The 18,744-nt window shown below is 34.0% G+C and overlaps 4 protein-coding genes across 4 annotated transcripts; 3 read left to right on the top strand and 1 right to left on the bottom strand.

Moving 5' to 3' along the window:
* The first annotated feature begins 3,655 nt into the window (after positions 1-3,655).
* Positions 3,656-5,195, top strand: Sec13 (nuclear pore and COPII coat complex component secretory 13). Its single transcript, XM_076900020.1, has 3 exons — positions 3,656-4,043; positions 4,159-4,543; positions 4,795-5,195. Exons 1-3 carry the CDS (start codon positions 3,802-3,804, stop codon positions 5,101-5,103), a joined length of 936 nt encoding a protein of 311 aa, XP_076756135.1. The 5' UTR covers positions 3,656-3,801; the 3' UTR covers positions 5,104-5,195.
* Positions 5,196-5,520: 325 nt separating this feature from the next.
* On the bottom strand, positions 5,521-11,738 carry Tst (superkiller complex helicase subunit twister). The gene is made up of 11 exons (XM_076892585.1): positions 11,733-11,738; positions 10,326-10,635; positions 9,564-10,242; positions 9,070-9,301; positions 8,756-9,009; positions 8,335-8,479; positions 7,986-8,264; positions 7,005-7,912; positions 6,499-6,857; positions 6,250-6,428; positions 5,521-6,173 (listed from the first exon to the last, which is right to left on the bottom strand). The coding sequence occupies exons 1-11, from the start codon at positions 11,736-11,738 to the stop codon at positions 5,844-5,846; spliced, it is 3,681 nt and encodes a 1,226-aa protein (XP_076748700.1). The 3' UTR covers positions 5,521-5,843.
* Positions 11,595-15,291, top strand: Cap-g (Chromosome associated protein G). Its single transcript, XM_076892708.1, has 8 exons — positions 11,595-11,626; positions 11,743-11,983; positions 12,054-12,862; positions 12,947-13,478; positions 13,561-13,863; positions 13,931-14,299; positions 14,491-15,003; positions 15,208-15,291. Exons 2-8 carry the CDS (start codon positions 11,870-11,872, stop codon positions 15,289-15,291), a joined length of 2,724 nt encoding a protein of 907 aa, XP_076748823.1. The 5' UTR covers positions 11,595-11,626; positions 11,743-11,869.
* A 436-nt stretch (positions 15,292-15,727) lies between these two features.
* On the top strand, positions 15,728-17,215 carry Wdr92 (dynein axonemal assembly factor 10). The gene is made up of 4 exons (XM_076910154.1): positions 15,728-16,006; positions 16,178-16,678; positions 16,749-16,846; positions 16,965-17,215. Exons 1-4 carry the CDS (start codon positions 15,740-15,742, stop codon positions 17,170-17,172), a joined length of 1,074 nt encoding a protein of 357 aa, XP_076766269.1. The 5' UTR covers positions 15,728-15,739; the 3' UTR covers positions 17,173-17,215.
* The last annotated feature ends 1,529 nt before the right edge of the window (positions 17,216-18,744 follow it).

Genomic DNA, 18,744 nt, shown 5'->3' on the forward strand with positions numbered 1-18,744 from the left:
ACATAGGTCCACGGAGCAGAGGAGAGCCAGGCGCATAGAGGATAGGAGAAGGAGGGCGCCTGTAGAACCGCGCACCGCCTATCTTTCTTACCTTCCATTTTTCTCACCGAAAGGAAAGGATCTCCGGTGGTAATTCTAGCGCGCGTACACTGAAAATTAATGCGGTTTGGGCTGGTACGCGCGGAATTCGATCCGGCAACGACCCCCTTCTTCACCTTTACGGTACTCACGATATCCTGAGCTATACCGTCGGCATGGAAATATTCAGTGAACCGCGTTCCGTTTGCCGTTTCACGATCGTTTCTGTTGCTCTCGTTCGTCGGCCCCGTCGCTCGTGAAACGTGCGAACGGGAGACTACGCTTGTTTGAGAAACGAAAAACGCTCCCTCAACCGCGCTTCCCGTATTCATCTGCGCGTGACTAGCTGCGCTGAACGGACCGAAACGCGTTTCTTATTACCTTTTGGTTGAATTTTCCTCGATCTGTGAGAAGTCAATGGAAGGATTCGAGTAGGGGCCAGCAAGGATTTCTAGTAGCTCTGCCTAGTTAAATGCGAGCTTGAACTCTTACGGTTTTATGTAACCTACCGAAAAAGTGTAACACTTGCGGAGAGCGGTAAATATCGAGCTGCAACGGAGTTCGCTTTGAAGCTGGCTGGAATTAAAGAGCCGCTTCTGTGTGTTTAGGCTTTTTGGCACGTCAAAGCATGGTAATATTGAAATACTCGGAGAAATTACTTCGCTTTAATAAAAAAAAAAATTAAAGTGGAGGTTGCTACAACTTGATCAAACGATATTTAAATGAAAATTTAAATTAAAATTGTATTTGGAACTACACGTCCATTACGTGATGAAAATTTATTCTCAATTGAACGGTCGTCTAAATAACCCATTTCCTCAAAAGGAATATTATCAAACATAACAAAGATCAATTGTACAATTACACTACTAAATCATTAATTTAGCCCCCCCCCCCCCTCCCGAAAAAAAAACGCAACCGTAATCTGTGTTCAATCAACTATGAGTTTACATACGTTCCACTTCGTGCATCGAATTTATTTTATAGCATTCCAAATGAAGACGTGCGCCGGATAGACACAAACGCGAATGTTACTAATTTAGAGAGGTAGGAGGAGATAGCAGATGCGTAGAGAAACACACGCGATAGAGAAAGAGAGAGAGAAGGAGAAGACGCTTCGAGTTGTACGCTGTTCCAACATTCCTAGGTAGCCCTGAGGCGCTAAACGGAGTACCGACATCGCGAGGAAAGGCCCAGTGACCGACATTCCCCTTTCCATTCTTCCTGATACTCCTTCGCCCGGATCTTACCGCGATAGCAACGTACATGCGGCGACGACCTGTAGCGAGTATCGTAACCGGAACCTCTGGAACCTTCGCCCTGAATTTCCGTACGAGTCACCCGGCTCTCTCGAACATGAGGTCAAATTTTTCGGTTGTCAGACTAAGAAGCCTTGAGGAAAGTACGCAAAGTATGTCTCGATTGTTATTAGTCATACCAGTGGCATCGAATTTTTGTATCCATTGTTAACGCGTATTCCTTAAAAACTATCGTGCATTAAATTTCCATGCTTAAAAGTATAGGAAATACTAAATATTATTTAAAGTAAAATATGTTAATAATATTGTTTAGTTAGTTGTTCAACTAAAATATAGCATAAACTTCATCTATCTAGTAATAATTTAAGGATTTAACGATCGATCACGAGTTTCTTCATTTTCAGTCTGAATTGCAGTGAAAGAGTTGTGATAATTGATACTATAGCCTTCAGCTTTTTTCTTTTTTAATTAATCAGGCTTCTGACATGAGATTTTTTGGGAACTGAATCATGAGAACAATTTTATAAATTAGTGACAAGCTAAAATTATACCTTTTTTATCATCAAATCATACCTTATTTACTATCGAAATAGTAAAACATTCCGATGATATCTAAACGGAGCGATTTAGCGGATGTATCTTGTGAATCCTTCATTCGAACCGGGAGCACCGTCTTTTAAGAACTGCGTATACAGTTACAATATTGTGTGACTTTTATGATCCGGCCATAAAAGCCGGTGAACGGAGACCTACATTTCCATCAATATGCTGTAGAAGACGAATAATACAATTTTAATAAGCTATTTTTAATACCACTTCTACCCGTATACGTTGAAACAGTGCAACGCGACTGGAAAGTCGTAAACCTGCGAAACGCACATATATTACCATAACTGATTCCTGTTGAACCAGGAAAAGTTCATGAATGCATTACGTACATGCTACACCTGCACCAGAGAAGAACGGCGAACAAGTTTCATAGCTTCCGAATAATACAGTTCGCATAATTTTCAATATAAACACCATTTCCCCGATGAAGGGTCGAAATAATGGAAAATAATTTGAAAGGCGCCATGAAATTAATAATACTTAGGTTACCACATTATGTTGAAAGTTTCTTCGTCATACATCGTGTCTTCTATAATTCTTTAATATACATTGTATATTCGTTTTTTTCATTCCAAACAACTCTAATTATACATTGTTTACGATATTTAGAATCCTAGAATAGTTTATTTACTTCCATTTGAGCATTTTATTTAAAAAAAATAACAAATGTATACTAGCTGTAATAGATGATACGATATATTGAAAATGTTATAGTTCTTACGGCATAACTTATATACGTAGATATGCTATGCAAGTTCATGCAAATGTGTGTACATACATATACAGGGAGGGAACGTATATCAATTATCCATCTTATTAACACAATGGTAGGAACCTTGTCATTATTGACATGCCGGAAGGGCTTGCATGAACGTTTCGTGTTATGGTGCACTGTAGTTTCGTGAATTACGATGAATTACATATAGTGATGTTTGAGCGCATTAGGGACGCTACATGGTGTACATATGTTCCGTGTGGCATGTTTCTGCTTACGGTGTAGTGATTAAGGATGAGATAAGTTTAACGACGGGTGTTGTTCAAATGTCTGTAAAATGGTACACAGATTAAATTGATACGATTGAAGTTAAAGAGAGATGATAATTAATTTGAAAATACTCCTTAAATTAAACTATAATTCGTTTAAATTAAACCACTTAGATGTGGAAGGAAATTCGTTACAGTAACTAATTATAACAGTACACAGATTATAATAGCGACTCTAATGTACGAAGTTATTTAAGTTCAAATAGGAATTGTAAATTATATCTTTATGTAAGAATGGGAAAAAGAAGAAGAAAGATGTTAATTAGCTATTCGCTGTATATCATTCCGTATAATTTAAAATACAATTTAGCGAAATAAAATAGAATTTCTAATCGTTTGTTTTCATAATATTAATTATTAACAAATATTAAATAATATTAGAGCTCTTAGACAACTTAAATATTCTTAACTTGACATAAAGGATTAGTGCGTATTTTGAAAGACTTATCATTAATTTCGTCCTTCGAAGTTTTAATATTTTTTGTTTCTAACAAATGGGAAGTAATACTTGTTACAATTTTGCAAATGTGGAATGATATGGTATATATTAGAATTAACTTTTAAATACTAATTTAATTAACTTAATAGTTGTATCGAATAATTAAAATAAAATACTAATTTAACTTAACGGCACTGACATTTATGCGCAACATGCGCAAAGCAACTGTGCGTTAACCGTCAATGCGCACATGCTTCCACGTAAGTGACAGACACTGGATAACATAACCCCATCGACGTTCTTGTAAGCTATCGATTTTTTCGTAATTTGTAAAATATAATTATAAAAATTTGAGGAAAAAGTGTTACAAAAATGGTATCTGTGTTGAACACGGTTGATACCGGTCATGAAGATATGATTCATGACGCGGAAATGGATTACTATGGTTTGAGGTTAGCAACATGTTCCAGTGACAATTCAGTGAAAATTTTCGATTTAAAAAACGGTTCGCAAAGTCTAGTGGCTGATCTCAAAGGACACGTCGGACCTGTATGGCAGGTTACTTGGGCACACCCCAAATTTGGAAATCTTCTAGCATCTTGTAGTTACGATCGGTATATGTTACTGCCTGTTAAGATTAATTTTAACACTTGCATTTAGTTTTATGTAAATTAGAAGGTTTGGTAATTCTGAGTTATTTTTTTTATTTTATACTATTTCTCGTAATAGAAAAGTAATCATTTGGAAAGAACTAGGAGAATGGACCAAGATTTATGAACATACTGGTCACGATTCCTCTGTTAACTCGGTAGCTTGGGCACCACACGAGTTCGGCTTAATTTTAGCCTGCGGTAGTTCAGATGGTTCGGTATCTATACTCACTAACAATGGTGATACATGGGAAACACAAAAAATTACAAATGCTCATACCATTGGATGTAATGCTGTAAGTTGGTGTCCAGCCATCGAGTCTGGCTTTGATGCCAGCGGGATACAAAGAAATGGGCCGATAAAAAGATTAGCCACAGGTGGTTGTGACAACTTAGTTAAAATTTGGAAAGAAGAAGGTGATAGATGGATCGAAGAAGATAAACTTGAAGCACATAGCGATTGGGTAAATGATGTAAAATTTTAAATATCTAATGTTTGCGTATTCTGAAACACCACCAATATTAATATTAAACAAAAACTAAAGAACTTTAGAGATTTTTTTTAGTTAATATCAATATTCAGATAATTTAAACACATTCTATATACATTTATATATTCTTGGAACTAAAATATTGTTCTTAATCTCATAATGTCTCAAATATCTGTTAAAAAGTTAAAGATATAAAAGAGAAAAATCAAGTGAATATCTTGTAGGTAAGGGATGTTGCATGGGCACCAGCGGTTGGCTCCTCAAAAGCTGCTTTAGCTTCCTGTTCCCAAGATCGTCGCGTAATCGTTTGGACTTCTAATGATTACACTAGTTGGACGCCAACCATTCTTAATGTTTTCGATGATGTCATTTGGAATGTTAGCTGGTCGTTAACTGGAGGTATTTTAGCGGTTAGTGGTGGAGACAATAAAGTGTCTCTTTGGCGTGAAAATACAGAGGGACAGTGGACGTGCATTTCTGAAACGAATAAAGGTCAAGGGAACCTTAATAACACAGATCAGCGTGCATTATAATAACTGAAAGCAAAATATAGGATAATATTTTTTACTAATAAGCATTGTAAATTAAAAGAATTGTTCAATATTAATAACAATTTTATTCCGTTCGTTTGTACTTTTATTATATATATATATATATATGAAAGAATTTAATTTACAAAAAACAAACTAAATTCTAGCACTTTACATTTATCGTAAAGAAATATCACATATTGTATACTTTTTTAACATATGCTTTTTATAGATGGTATAAGTTATAAAAATACAGAGTGTGAGTCAGTAAGAATAACCGTGAATGTTTGAAACAAAATTTATTATATCAGAGAGACCTGATCGCTTGAATTTAATTCAATTCTTTATTAGCTTATATTTTTCAGATATATCTTCAGAATTTTCAGATAGTGTGAATATCATAAATAAGAAACACAGTCATACTCCACAGATTTCTGTCATTTTGATTTCTAAGATTAACTAAAGGTTACTGTAATACAGATCATTAAATTCATCCTTTTAAAAAGTACTAATTAATTTAATTATATTCAATTAATCAGACCCCTCAAATACAATAAATTTTGTTTCAAACATTCTTTTATAAAATCAGTATACAACGAATTATTTCAAGTGGTCATCCTTACTGACTCACTCTGTATATATATATATATATCTTTCCCTCTTTCTTTCTTATCGATCGGTATTCCAAATATTCTGAACATTTACACACAAATAAATCATTGTACACTAATTTTTTCAAATAATTAAGTTTGAGTATATAAAGATGCAGCAAAAACAATATCCCTCTTGATAACAGTAGAGGCTTCTTCCATTTTTTCTTTTAGGATAGGATCTCCTATAGTAATGGCTGCATTTTTAACATCCCATAATGTTTCGCTTAATTGTTGAATGCATCGTACTATGATTCCTTCTTGCACGTCTGTCTTTTCCATAATTTCAGCGAATGATTTCGATTGTGCCCAATCATAAACTACCTCTACTAAACCAAAGTTTAAAGGTTGCAACGTAGCTAATTGATAATGTTGTTCTAGAGATTGTAACTCAGCGTGTATTTGTTTTAATTCTTCGCAACTCTGCAATTGAAAAGTATTTAAGACAATCTAGTAAATGTTTCAAACAAAAGTAACTACTTAATTTAGAGTAGTATACCATCTCCAATTCGGGCGTTAAATTTACTTCAACACCAGTTCTTTGTTGAAATATTAAAGCAGACAATAACGCAGCAATCATAGCTGCTGGAAGTACAGTTAATACATTTTTAAGAATTAGCTCTGTGATCAACAATTCGTTGCTTCTCATTTGTAGAGCAACTCGACCCTTTAATGCAACTGTAAAACATCAAGTGTTGTGCATTATTAACCCATATTAGTAATCTATACTAGACATCAAAATACAAACCTCTTTCATCGTTATCTATATATCCTAAATCTTTGAGAAATGCAACAGCGTTCGTATAATCGGGGTATAAACTTAGTCCTTCGTCACTAAGTTTCAGCTGAAGTTTATTCTTTTTATTTTCCAATTCGCTCCGTTCAAACACAATTTTGAAGTGCTCTTCGAAATTTAACATTTCTGTGCATTTCATATCGGATACATTCGTCTTTAAACTATACAAATGCTGTACTTTCATACTGATGTCGTAGTTCAGTTTCATTTTTATATATGGCTGCAAAATGGAAGGATTGCAAGATGCATTCAGAGATAATGTCATTAGCTCTTGCATAGCTACTTCGTAAGTCTGGCTAGGAGGCTCCGTTCTAAAAATAATTAAAATTTTTATATGTCAATTAACGTGAATTTAAAAAAATTCTCTTGAAATTCAATGTTCATGTTGAAAATTTTCTTGGTTTTTAATGATCAATCTCAAGCATTATCGATATGTTCGAATTGCATTAGTTAATTACCTAAATCTTGCTATTTGCCTTTTTTCCCAATTTGCCAGGACCAAGTTACAATCTACCTTAATTTGACAATTCGTTATTTCTAATATGTTCCACGCCGCTATAGTCAATACCTCATCCGATGGGACTCCAGTTGGTATAAATATTTCTTTCTTTGTTAAAGCAATGATATCATACCATTTTTCCAACTTGTCACTATTTTGTTCCTTTTCTTCCGGTAATATTTCTTCTGGCTTTGATGTTTCAACATTTTTAAGAACTAACACCCTATATTGTACACTACCTTTACTTCCGTCAGTACTTAATAACAGAGCTAATTTGTTATAATGATTCCGGTATGATATCAGCAGTACTCTGCCCGGTGTTAAACTTTTCACTGCCTTTTTCTGTGCCTCATAAAAATAAGGTTTCAAGTATTTCAAGTATTCTAGATATTCAACAGCTACTCGATAGAAATCGGACAATTTCTTCTGTAGATCTGTCAACGGAGGCAATTTTAATAGTTCACTTTCTACTTTTTTCAATTCAGTTTTGTACGTATTTTGCTTGATAACTACAGACGATTCTTTGAAAGATCTTCGCATCATCGCCTCGACTGTTACAGACTCGTTTAATCTTCTTAGATTTAAAACCATGGAATATGTTATTTTAAACTTCGATTCCAAGTTTTGAGCTTGCCCGCACATCATGTTTTTTAACTCGTTGAAATGTGGTACAATCGTTCGACACATGACTATAACCATGCCAGCTGTATCGTGACCTCTACGGCCAGCTCGACCAGCCATTTGTATATACTCGGTAGGATAAAGTATACGAAAATCAATGCCATCATATTTTGTTATAGAATCGAAAGCTACTGTGCGTGTTGGCATATTTACACCCATCGCAAACGTTTCTGTGGCGAATAGCAACTGCAATATCGTAAAATATCAATTAAAATATCAATTAAAATTTCATTTAGAAAATTTATGCCCGGAGACTGACCTTTACAACTCCATTTTGAAAAAGCATTTCAACGATTTCTTTTAAGATAGGTAATATACCACTGTGATGGATACCAATTCCGCTTTGTAGCAATTCTTGCATCATTAGTACTTGCGGCAATTGCCTATCGGTGCCTTTCAAATGTCGTATATTGTGTTGGAAAAAAGCCCTGATAGTATGCTTCTCAGTCTCCGTTGTAAGGTTGATATTCCTTAATAATATGGCACTCATATCGCACCGTTTCCGTGATAACATAAAGACAACGACAGGTAACATATTCTAAAATAATGAACATATTTATATAATTAATTCAAGTATTTTGTGATATGTATGGGACATAAATACCTACATTAGTTTTTAGGTGGCTTATAAAAGCATTCCACAACACTTGCTCCTGTTTTGGACTCATACGTTTATTCCTTGGTTTATTTTTAACGTCTTTAGCATTTTTCGTCTGACTTTTCGATTCTTTCGCTTTTGTTGCTTTATACCATCTAACATTAGAAATACATATTTAATTCTTAATTGTTCAGATAAAATCATAAACATATTTTAAAAGAATTTTTATTTACACATATCGACTGTTATCGATATATATAAATAATTATAAAACTCGACTTAATTAGTGATTATACCAAGATATTTAGTGTCTGTTATTTGAGAGCAAACTGTTTGTCTGGTATATTTAAAAATTTCTAGATACCAGTTAGGCCTTGAAATAAAAAATTTTAATGTAAATCAAACCAAGAATGAAAAATACCAATAATTACCCATCTAATAAAAATTGGCCATTTTTATCTAGTACCAAAAATTTGTCGTCCTTGGTTTTACCATCAGTTCCAGTGTATAAATAATGTTCAAGCGGTACAGGTCGCTTTACAGTGCTTATCACGTACATCTTTTTCTTTTTCGTACGACCTACCCAGTCGGCGAATGTTAAAGGATTTGGCACAGTTGCAGATAGCATTACTATGGTAACTGTGTGCGGTAAGAGGATTACACTTTCCTCCCAGACATGACCACGCTAAAATAATGCAATTTAGTAAAATTTTGTATAAATTATAATATAACATAAAATTAACACCTCATCGTTATTGATGTAATGCACTTCATCAAAGATTACAAATTCTAAATCTCTCAGAACTTCTGATCCGCAATACAACATGGACTGTAAAATCTCTGTAGTCATAATAAGGCATGAAGCATTTGAATCTATTTGTATATCGCCTGTTAACAATCCCACACTGTTAAACTTCCTTTTGAAGTCGCGATACTTCTGATTTGAAAGCGCTTTTATAGGAGATGTATAAATAACTCTGAAAGAATTCCAATTAATATTATATTCGAATTTTCTTAAGAAATATAGATCATAATATACGAAATATCCGGTTCCTATGGTTGAAATAAGCATATTTTCATTTTCAATTATGCTTTATCAACCGCAATACGCGCAAATTCAATTAATACAGGTATTATACTAAAATAGTAGCAAACGTTCAAGCGAATATTTCGTATATTACAACCTAATACCAATATTTAATTAATGCGGCGATGTTTATCCAAAACACTGAGTTTTACCTTGTCATATGTTTCTGGCTTAACGCAATTGCATATTCCGCTACTGTTGTTTTTCCAGCCGAAGTATGAGCAGCAACGAAAATGTTACACCCCTCCTCTAACTTAAGAACAGCCTGTTTTTGAAAAGTATCCAATTCGTATGGGAAACTTATTGCTAATTCCGGAATTCGTTTATCGAAATCAGTTATTGCAACAGATACATCTAACTGTTCCGCCCATTCCGACTTTGCAGGTTCGATGCGTTTTTTCGAAATGTTCAAAACTGGAATATCTGTAATATCTGCTTCCTCCAATAATGAAGAAATTTCATTGAACGCAGATTGTTCAATACTCGACGTTTCGGTCTTAGTCTCTTCTTTTGTTTCTTTTGTTTCTGCCTTCCAAAAATCGAATTCACTTCGCTCTTCATTTACAATGGACATCAAATTGATTTTAGTCGCTATTGATTCAATTTCATTTCTCTCCAATTCGGACGTGTGTTGTTTCTTCCACATGTGCTGTTTCTGTCTTGTTTCTTCCTTTGGTGTACACTTGTCGCTTTTAAATTCCACACCAGCACTAAGCCCTTTCGCTACTGTTCTTAAATTGTGTTCGAAATCAATTTCTTCCACTGTTGGATCTAGTATTATCTCGGGTTCATCGAAACCGCCAGGCCAGAATAGTATATTACTGGTATCTCCTGAATAAAGATATAACAAATTTGTAACTGGTAATGTTTAAAAGAAACCAGCTATATTTTACTGTAAAGATCATCTCAAATACCTCTGACACTGTCTATAGATGAGCCTAATGCACGAGACATAGACATTGAATTCTGTGCATTTTCACCTATCGATTTTAAAGATACTTCATGCATTTCTCCAAGTTTTCCAGTGATTGGATCGCGATCAAATTTTAATGTAGTGCCAAGTGGCGCTAAGTCACAATCCAAAAGTGACAAAATATCAGGTTTTCTTGGCCAATAGCACTGTGCATTATCTAAGTGATATATTGGAAGATTATCCAGGCATACAATGTATTCTTTTAATTCACTTCTAATATCAGGCCAAATTGGTGGTAAATCAAATTTTATCTATGGAATAACAAAAACTGTTAGACTAATTTTTTTATCTATGAAACCTTTTGTTATTAAATTTTATAAAAATGACCTCATTTTGATCTGTATTGTTTTTTGCATCCATTTTCTTTTCTGATTTTTATACAATCCACTTTCAATGAAAAACGAACAATTTTATTAACTTGTTCATATATTCCACTTTATTCTATACAAATAACAAATTCTAGACACAAAGTATTTCTTCGTCAAAAACACGATACATGCATAAAACAAAAATATTAATAAAAATACCGATAATTAATACTGAATAAATATTATTTATTTCAACATGTTTATCTAGTTCTCTTGGTTCAGTTGAACCTTAATCTTGGAGTACGAAAAGTTAACTATTTTTTTCTCATCATTTTTGATGAACCGAATCTAATAGTGCAAGCTATAAGTTTAGCAATCGTAGGTTCAAAAATGTATGTATATAAAATTGAGCGTTATTAAGTTACTTTACAGATACGAAGGACATTAGATTGGCTTAAAGTTGTTGCTTATTTGTTAGGTTAACCTGTATGTTACAGGTTAGAATGTATTATATTGAAATTTATTTGAGGTTAAAAATGTTTGGCATTATCATCATTATATCTATTCCAATTATGAATTCCTAAACTTAACCTTGCATTTCTAATGATTCAGCTCATTGAATACTCTCAGAAAGCGTAGAATGTAAAGTTTACGACTTATTTTCCTTATAAAATACCTAAATCAATGACAATATAACATTTTATACGCATACAAAATTTCGTCGTATTTTTCAAAATGCAAGGTATTTGTTATTTGTTTATGTAAACAATTTCTATCACTGATTCGAGGTTATGTTTATAAGCATAATTGTATTACAACCAACAGACATTTCTTTGTGCCAATTTACATGAGGAGATTGTCACTATAACAAATTCTGTTGCGTGTAGACGAAAAGTTTTGAACAACGAGAAAGATGAAAGATATCATTTTATTCGTATGTGTTCTCGAATAATTACATGAATCAGTTAAATATAAAAATATATTCTTTTACATTAACGAGGCAATTTAGACAATTTAAGAGTTCACTAGAAAAAACTTACTTCCATTTAGGGAAAAATTTTACTATTGGTACTACATTTGAAAAGTCAACGCTTAACGTGCTCATTGTCCGAATATGTTTTGTATTTATATGCGTGGAAAAGTTTGAGAAGCGGTAAAATTGTCTAATCACGGTAAAATGAGTATGGAACGAAAAGTGGAAAAAACTATAAAAGAAATATTCCATGGCGTACAATTTAATAAAACTTGTCATCAGAGAATGTTGAAGAAATTGAGGAAGCTCTATGAAGAGGTGAAGATAGGTTGTGATCAGATCAAAATTAAGTTTTTACATATATTACTAATAACTCTTTCGATTTCAGAGCGATCTAACAACCTTTTGGAACCACTTTGTCTCATGCTTTATGATTCCGCTCTCTTTCCCTCAATGGCATTTGCGAGTTGAAAATACTTTATTGTTTGTCGCTAAATTTGCTGCTAGCTTATACTCAACCACTATGGACGACGAGGAAGAAAATAACGAGGAACCGTTATGCCCTTTTCTTGCTAAATTGTTTGATTTCCTTTTAACAAATCATTCTGTAAAAGATACGGAAGTTAGATACCGTATTTGTCACTTTTTGAATATGCTATTAAATTCAATGGGTCATCAGGCTTTCATCGATGATCAACTCTGTGATAGAATCACTGAAGTTATGATGGATCGATTGCTGGATAAATCTCCGAAAGTTCGGGCTCAAGCAATTCTTGCTCTGCATAGACTTCAAGATCCAGCAGATGATCAGTGTCAGGTTATAAAGATGTATATATTGCATGCTACAAAGGATCCAAAAGCCATAGTTCGCAGAGCAGCGGTAATGAGTATGGGAAAGAATCAGAAAACTTTGCAAGTAGCATTAAAAAGGACCAGAGATGTGGATGATACTGTTCGCAAAATAGCATACGAGTTCATCAGTAAAGTGACAATAAGATCTTTAACCATTACACAAAGAAATCAATCACTAAGTGATGGTTTAAGGGACAGATCTGAGATAGTTAGGAAGGTTGTTGGAAATGTTTTGTTACCATCATGGTTGAGGCATCTGGAAGGTGATTTTATTAGTCTTGTAAGAGCCCTCGATGCTGAAATTAGTACAGATGTATCCGTTTTAGCTTTAGAGACTTTATTTAAGTAAGTATTTAATTTCTACTTAACTCTACATATAATTTACTATTTATTTCGTAAACAATAAATATTCCATCTTTATTTCATTAGAAATGCAGCACCCAATACTTTAATAGAACAATTACCAATAGACAAAGAATCAAAGTTAATCCCAATAGATAAATTGACTAGTGAAAATGTATTATACTGGAAATGTGTAATAAAGCATTTTCAATGTAAATATATAGAAGAAATGGATAAAATTTTACCAGAATTATCGATATTCTGTAATTACATCTCAGATTTCCTTGCAACAATGCCCACACAACAAAATGAAACGTGGGTGATTCACATGAAGCAATTTATTCTGTTGCAATTATTTGAAATATCAACAACGTACGATTTATCTGACGAAGTTGGGAGAAAAAAATTAAAGGAATTAATTAGTAATACATTAATGAGTAATCATTGGACTGAGAAAATTATTGAATGCATAGTGACCCATTTAGAAAACGTTATACCAGATGTAGGCAGTAGATTGGATATTTTGGCTAATATAATCAGTGAAATTAGATTGCCCTTAAAAGAAGCTACACAAACTAGGCAAATTTCGGAAAAACAACAGGATCAAATTAATTTCCAAGTAAATTCCTCTAAATCTAAAACAATATCGCGTATTTATTTATTTTGAACGGCATAGTATTTAATAGAACGCGATTTTTTAGAAAGCAAAACTTAAAGTAAAGTTACTGGAACTGAGGGAAGAAGAATATCAAGCTATAACAGAGAAGCAATATTTGAAGGCAGACAAGTTGAAAAACGAAATAAATCTATTAAACGAAGAAATATTAAAATTATCAGAAAAAGATATGGAAATACCGCTTACGAATAACGAAGAGATTAAGGAAAAATGCGATTCAGAGACAATGATAAAGTGTTTGAATATACTTTGTACAATGATGCAGTCTGTAACTGCATTAACCCCGACACTTAGAGGTCTCATGCAAATAGCGCTTGATGGTTTAGATGTAAGCATTTAATGAGGTATATATCATTTATTTATTCCCTTTGATTCAATGTAGTTTTTATTTTTAGCATTCAAATGATGAAGTACACATATTAGCGCTAAAAGCAATCAGCACTTATTGTATATTAGATAAAGAACTAGCAAAACAACATATTATGATGTTATTTCTACAGTTTTCTCTAGAACAAGAAAACACTAATATCTGGATTACTGCTTTAAAAGGGATTTTCGATCTTCTATTACTGTACGGTCTTGAATATTTTGATATTATAGAAAATTCAAGCCAGAGGAACACTAATAAATCTACCGGCGTAGATAAAACTCGCACGAAACTGTTTTCTGAAACAGACACAGAAATTAGTTTAACGCACAATGAGGATACGGAACACGAGAGTTGCAATTTTATCAAAATTTTAACAGGATTATTAGACAATGCAGTAAGTATATGTACATATATTTTACTTGAGTTCAAAACTTAAAAATTCAATGAATTCAAAGCCTGTTAATTGTATGGTATATATATAGATGGAATCTATCTTAAATTTATAAATGGAAAGCTGTAGATAGAACATTATCATTGATCTAGCTTTTAAATACATACAATGCATATTTTTAATTAATAACACAGAATCAAGAACTAAGAACGATCGCTGCCGAGGGCCTCTGCAAACTGTTGTTTAATCAACGAATCAGTAGCTCAAGTTTATTGTCGAGATTAATCATTTTATGCTACAACCCTACGACCAACGGTGACTTTTATCTTCGACAATGTTTAAGTGCTTTCTTCGACAATTTTGTCGTTCGCGTACCAGACGCTCTAGCTCTATTAGAGGAGGCATATTTACCGACGTTGCACATTTTATGTAACGCGCCGGAAATTAGTCCCTTGCAAGAAATCGATCCTTACGATGTTTCCAGTTTCATGTTGAATCTAACTAGATTCAGGATAAGTAAGCCTGGCATGGAGAATTATTGCGTGCATAACAGCCTCGTTTATAGTATACTGGCGGATATCCTAAATCCAAACAGCCGCATTGATAAAAGAACGCTGATCAAATCTTTGCCAAACTTGCAATTGGAATTAGACAACGATACATCGAAACAAAATTTGCGAGAAGCTGCTAAGAAAGTTTCTGATATGGTAAATTACGTATACATACAAGTTATATGCATGTTACAGATAGACTGCCAGATGTTTATGGAAATTAAATTAAAAAAGGATGAAACTCTAACTAGCTATAATTTTGTTTTGCGTTCTAAATATTATAACGTGTTGCATGCTAATTCAGATGTTTCGTTTTATCATATATTAATTTTCAATGAAAATTATTCCTATCTTTTCTAGATCGTAGGTTCCGAAAAGCAATTACTAAGATCCATCGCGCTTTTCAACAAAAAATTGGATGCTACTAATATTCCAGGACAATAGGAAGTACAATAAAATTAAGGAAATCGAATATGTTTATTATAAACGTGGAAAAAATAATCGTTTTCTATCAAATATTGTAAATCGTATTATTTATATATATTTTTTAAACAAGTATTTATGAACAATTTGTGGATATCAATACATGGTCTAAAACTTAATGGAGAGAATATAGTTACGAGAACGTGTTGAGAATTTGTTATTAATTAAAGCATTTTGTTAATTTCAATAGTTATTTGATAGATATTGTTGTTATGTCATATTTTGCAATAAATCCTTCGAGAGAAATAGGAAGTATAAGAGGGGAAGAGAAATATTTATATTTTCCGCGGTTCGTGAATACTTTGCGACAGATGGTAGGCTATGCGGTTTGTTTATAGTCGGTTAAGAACTGTTGTGTGTCATAATTGTAAGAGTTTGATTGCCTCGCGACACAATCAGTTTACAAAGTATGGAGAAACTTGAGAAGCCTCAGATAATCTGTCACATTGAGAAATCTGTGAATTATTCGTTGTTCGATGCGAAATGGATACCGTGCAGCGCGAAATTTTTGGTTATGGGCTCGCGGCCGCGCGGTACCGGGATCATACAAATCTACGAAGTGTCCAGTGGTAACTTGAAACTTGTTAAAGATATTGAACGATCGCAGCCAATTAAATGCGGAACATTCAAAGCTTCCAGTCTAAAGGACAGATACTTAGCAGCTGGTGATTTCCAGGTGCTAATGGAGATCATAGAATTTCTTTTTATTGATAAATTAGTTATATTACTTTTATTTTATCGAAATCAATTTATAAATGTCAACAATGTAGTTGACTAGGAATAAGATTCAAATTTTTACAATATATACCATTCCTACGCGCAGAAGACTTAAAGTCGCCTTTATTAGGGTAAATTGAACATCTACGACCTAGAAGATCCGTCTATACCAATTTATACTGCCAATGCTCACGATAAGATCATAAACAGCATCGATGGTGTAGCTGGACAGAGCATCGGATGCGGAGCGCCTGAACTAGTAACAGGCTCCGGAGACGGAAGCGTTAAAGTGTGGGATCCGAGGCTGAAGGGACGGCCAGTTGCTGTGATGGAGCCTAAGGAAGGTGAAACCCGAAGAGATTGTTGGACGGTTACATTTGGGAATTCCTACAACTCGGAGGAAAGAATCGTGGCTGCTGGTTACGATAACGGAGATGTAAAAATGTTCGATTTGAAAGCTATGTCTGTTCTATGGGAAAGTAATTTGAAGAATGGAGTTTGTAGCATCGAATTCGATAGGAAGGATATTCCAATGAACAAGTTGGTGGCTACCACTTTAGAGTCAAAGTTCTACTTGTTTGATTTAAAGACACAGCATCCCAAAAAGGGATTTGCTTACTTAACTGAAAAGGTAGAGAGCTAGAATGTAAAGACAAAATGATATAGCAAATTCTATTTAACACGGTTGGTATTGTTTTTAGGCACATAACTCGACGATATGGTTAGTCAGACATTTGCCGCAAAATCGTGAAATATTCATCACTTGCGGTGGAGGAGGGAGTCTTTGTCTTTGGAAATAGTAATTATTATTTTTAGTAAAGTAGACCTTGCTCTTATTTGTGATATATTTAGATTTCCTTCTAATTTATATAGTTTAGCCATAGTCTGGTTATATTACTTCGTTGCTATTATTTCAGTAATTATCCAGAGAAACGAAAAATAGCAGATGCAGATGGCATAGAGCAAGGAGTTGTCGGTAATCTAACTCTTTTACAAAACAGTATACTTTCATCGCAGCCAGTTAGCTCTCTAGATTGGAGCCCAGACAAGCAAGGGTTAGCTGTTTGCACAGCATTTGATCAATGTGTACGAGTGATTATCACCACGAAACTTAACACTTATTAAAGTTAAAGAAATATAAGATCAATTTGATACAGTTTTTAGCAAAAGAACAATATTTATATTGGTCCGCTTAAATATTACTATTAAACAGAACACATTTTATATTTCATTGCACCAGGAGTTGTATATGTACATGTAAATAAATATCAGCTGCCTTAATTTATACAATTTACTTATGAATAGAAAACATATCATTTTAGCAGAAATTACTTTAATCTGAAAGTAAACATGAGACGAGAAATACATCTTATGATCTCATATCGCTTGATCGAACTGAAAAATCCGATCGTACAAGAAGACTGGTATTTTCATTGCAAATAGCAACTACACTTCGTGTCTAATCGCTAGTCAACTGCATTTCTTATTGTTGCGACATGCGTCCAATAAACCAAAACAATTTCTTGTATATTTCAGTAGCTTTATTGTAATTTATTGTACATTTCCCGCTTTAGAGATAAGAGAGAGAAAGATATATAAGAAAGAGTGAGACAGATGATGCAGACCCTCCTGTAGAATCCCTGGCGCCATCTCTGTAAAAAGTGCTGAAACTAATTCTTGAGCAGTTTCAGCGATCCTCCAATAGATAGCGCTAGTAGTCTTCAGTAGTTCACTTCACTGTCGGTACTTGTGTGCGACCAGTTTGAGCACTTTTTATAGAGATGGCGCCAGGGGTTCTAGGAGAGGGTCTGTATTATCTGTCTCACTCTTTCTTACAGCCTTCATATATATCTTTCTCTCTCTTACCTCTAAAGTGGGAAATCATCTGTCTCACTCTTTCGTTTAGTTTTCTTATATATCTTTTTCTCTCCTACCTCTAAAGCGGGAAATATACAAGAAATTTGCACGGAAATACAGGTTAAAAAACCACAGAAACTGGTTAAAAAAATGTCTACATGAACATGTAACAGGCGTAATATGCTAGTGGTACTATGGTGGTACCCCAGATGAACATAGTGTTACCGCGTGCCATCACACCATCGACGAGTACGAACGGGGATAGCTGTGGAAGTGATGTCGCGCGGCGCAAGTAACATCACAGTGCACTTGCTGTGACAAAGTTGTGACGTCAGGGTAAATAAGACTTGCTAAGATTTCCTGGAGTATGATAATTTAATTGAGGTTTAGAAGAAAGAAAAAATAATTAGAAGAAGAAATAATAAGAAGAAATAATTAGCTAACGAGTAGAATTAAAAATATTTATTGTACGAAATGTCTTAACTCAATTTTATAATGTATCACAAAGTTTCGCATAGCGATAGATCATTGTTTCAACTATTTTTTATTAAACTGATAAAGACACGATTGATCTATCCTGTGGCTAAGAAAAGATCTAGCGATTACCAACGTCTGCGGCCGGATTATGTGCGAACTCTGAAGCTCACCGTTCTAAATGGTAGAGGGCCGAGAAAGACACCGATGATTGTACAAGTTACCGACCGTAAAAAACCGACCTCCGCTATGATGGCGACACTGGTTGCCAGCAACTATCGATTTTCGCCTCCGTCGGTCTTTTTCGTTGGCATATCCATACGTTGCGCAACTTGGTGGGTACCAGCGGCCAGATAAAAGCGAATT

This window comes from Xylocopa sonorina, chromosome 1 (genome assembly GCF_050948175.1).
Source record: "Xylocopa sonorina isolate GNS202 chromosome 1, iyXylSono1_principal, whole genome shotgun sequence".
Classification (NCBI taxonomy): Eukaryota; Metazoa; Arthropoda; class Insecta; order Hymenoptera; family Apidae; genus Xylocopa; species Xylocopa sonorina.

Coding starts and splice junctions, on each gene's coding strand:
- Sec13 (XM_076900020.1), top strand. CDS start 3,802: ATGGTATCTGTGTTGAACACGGTTGATACCGGTCATGAAGATATGATT. Junction 4,044..4,158: donor GCATCTTGTAGTTACGATCG/GTATATGTTACT, acceptor TTCTCGTAATAG/AAAAGTAATCATTTGGAAAG. Junction 4,544..4,794: donor TTGAAGCACATAGCGATTGG/GTAAATGATGTA, acceptor AATATCTTGTAG/GTAAGGGATGTTGCATGGGC.
- Tst (XM_076892585.1), bottom strand. Junction 9,302..9,563: donor AGCCAGAAACATATGACAAG/GTAAAACTCAGT, acceptor GAATTCTTTCAG/AGTTATTTATACATCTCCTA. Junction 6,174..6,249: donor TAACGCCCGAATTGGAGATG/GTATACTACTCT, acceptor TTTCAATTGCAG/AGTTGCGAAGAATTAAAACA.
- Cap-g (XM_076892708.1), top strand. CDS start 11,870: ATGAGTATGGAACGAAAAGTGGAAAAAACTATAAAAGAAATATTCCAT. Junction 11,984..12,053: donor TGAGGAAGCTCTATGAAGAG/GTGAAGATAGGT, acceptor TTTCGATTTCAG/AGCGATCTAACAACCTTTTG. Junction 13,479..13,560: donor AGGATCAAATTAATTTCCAA/GTAAATTCCTCT, acceptor GCGATTTTTTAG/AAAGCAAAACTTAAAGTAAA.
- Wdr92 (XM_076910154.1), top strand. CDS start 15,740: ATGGAGAAACTTGAGAAGCCTCAGATAATCTGTCACATTGAGAAATCT. Junction 16,007..16,177: donor TAGCAGCTGGTGATTTCCAG/GTGCTAATGGAG, acceptor CGCCTTTATTAG/GGTAAATTGAACATCTACGA. Junction 16,679..16,748: donor TTGCTTACTTAACTGAAAAG/GTAGAGAGCTAG, acceptor TATTGTTTTTAG/GCACATAACTCGACGATATG.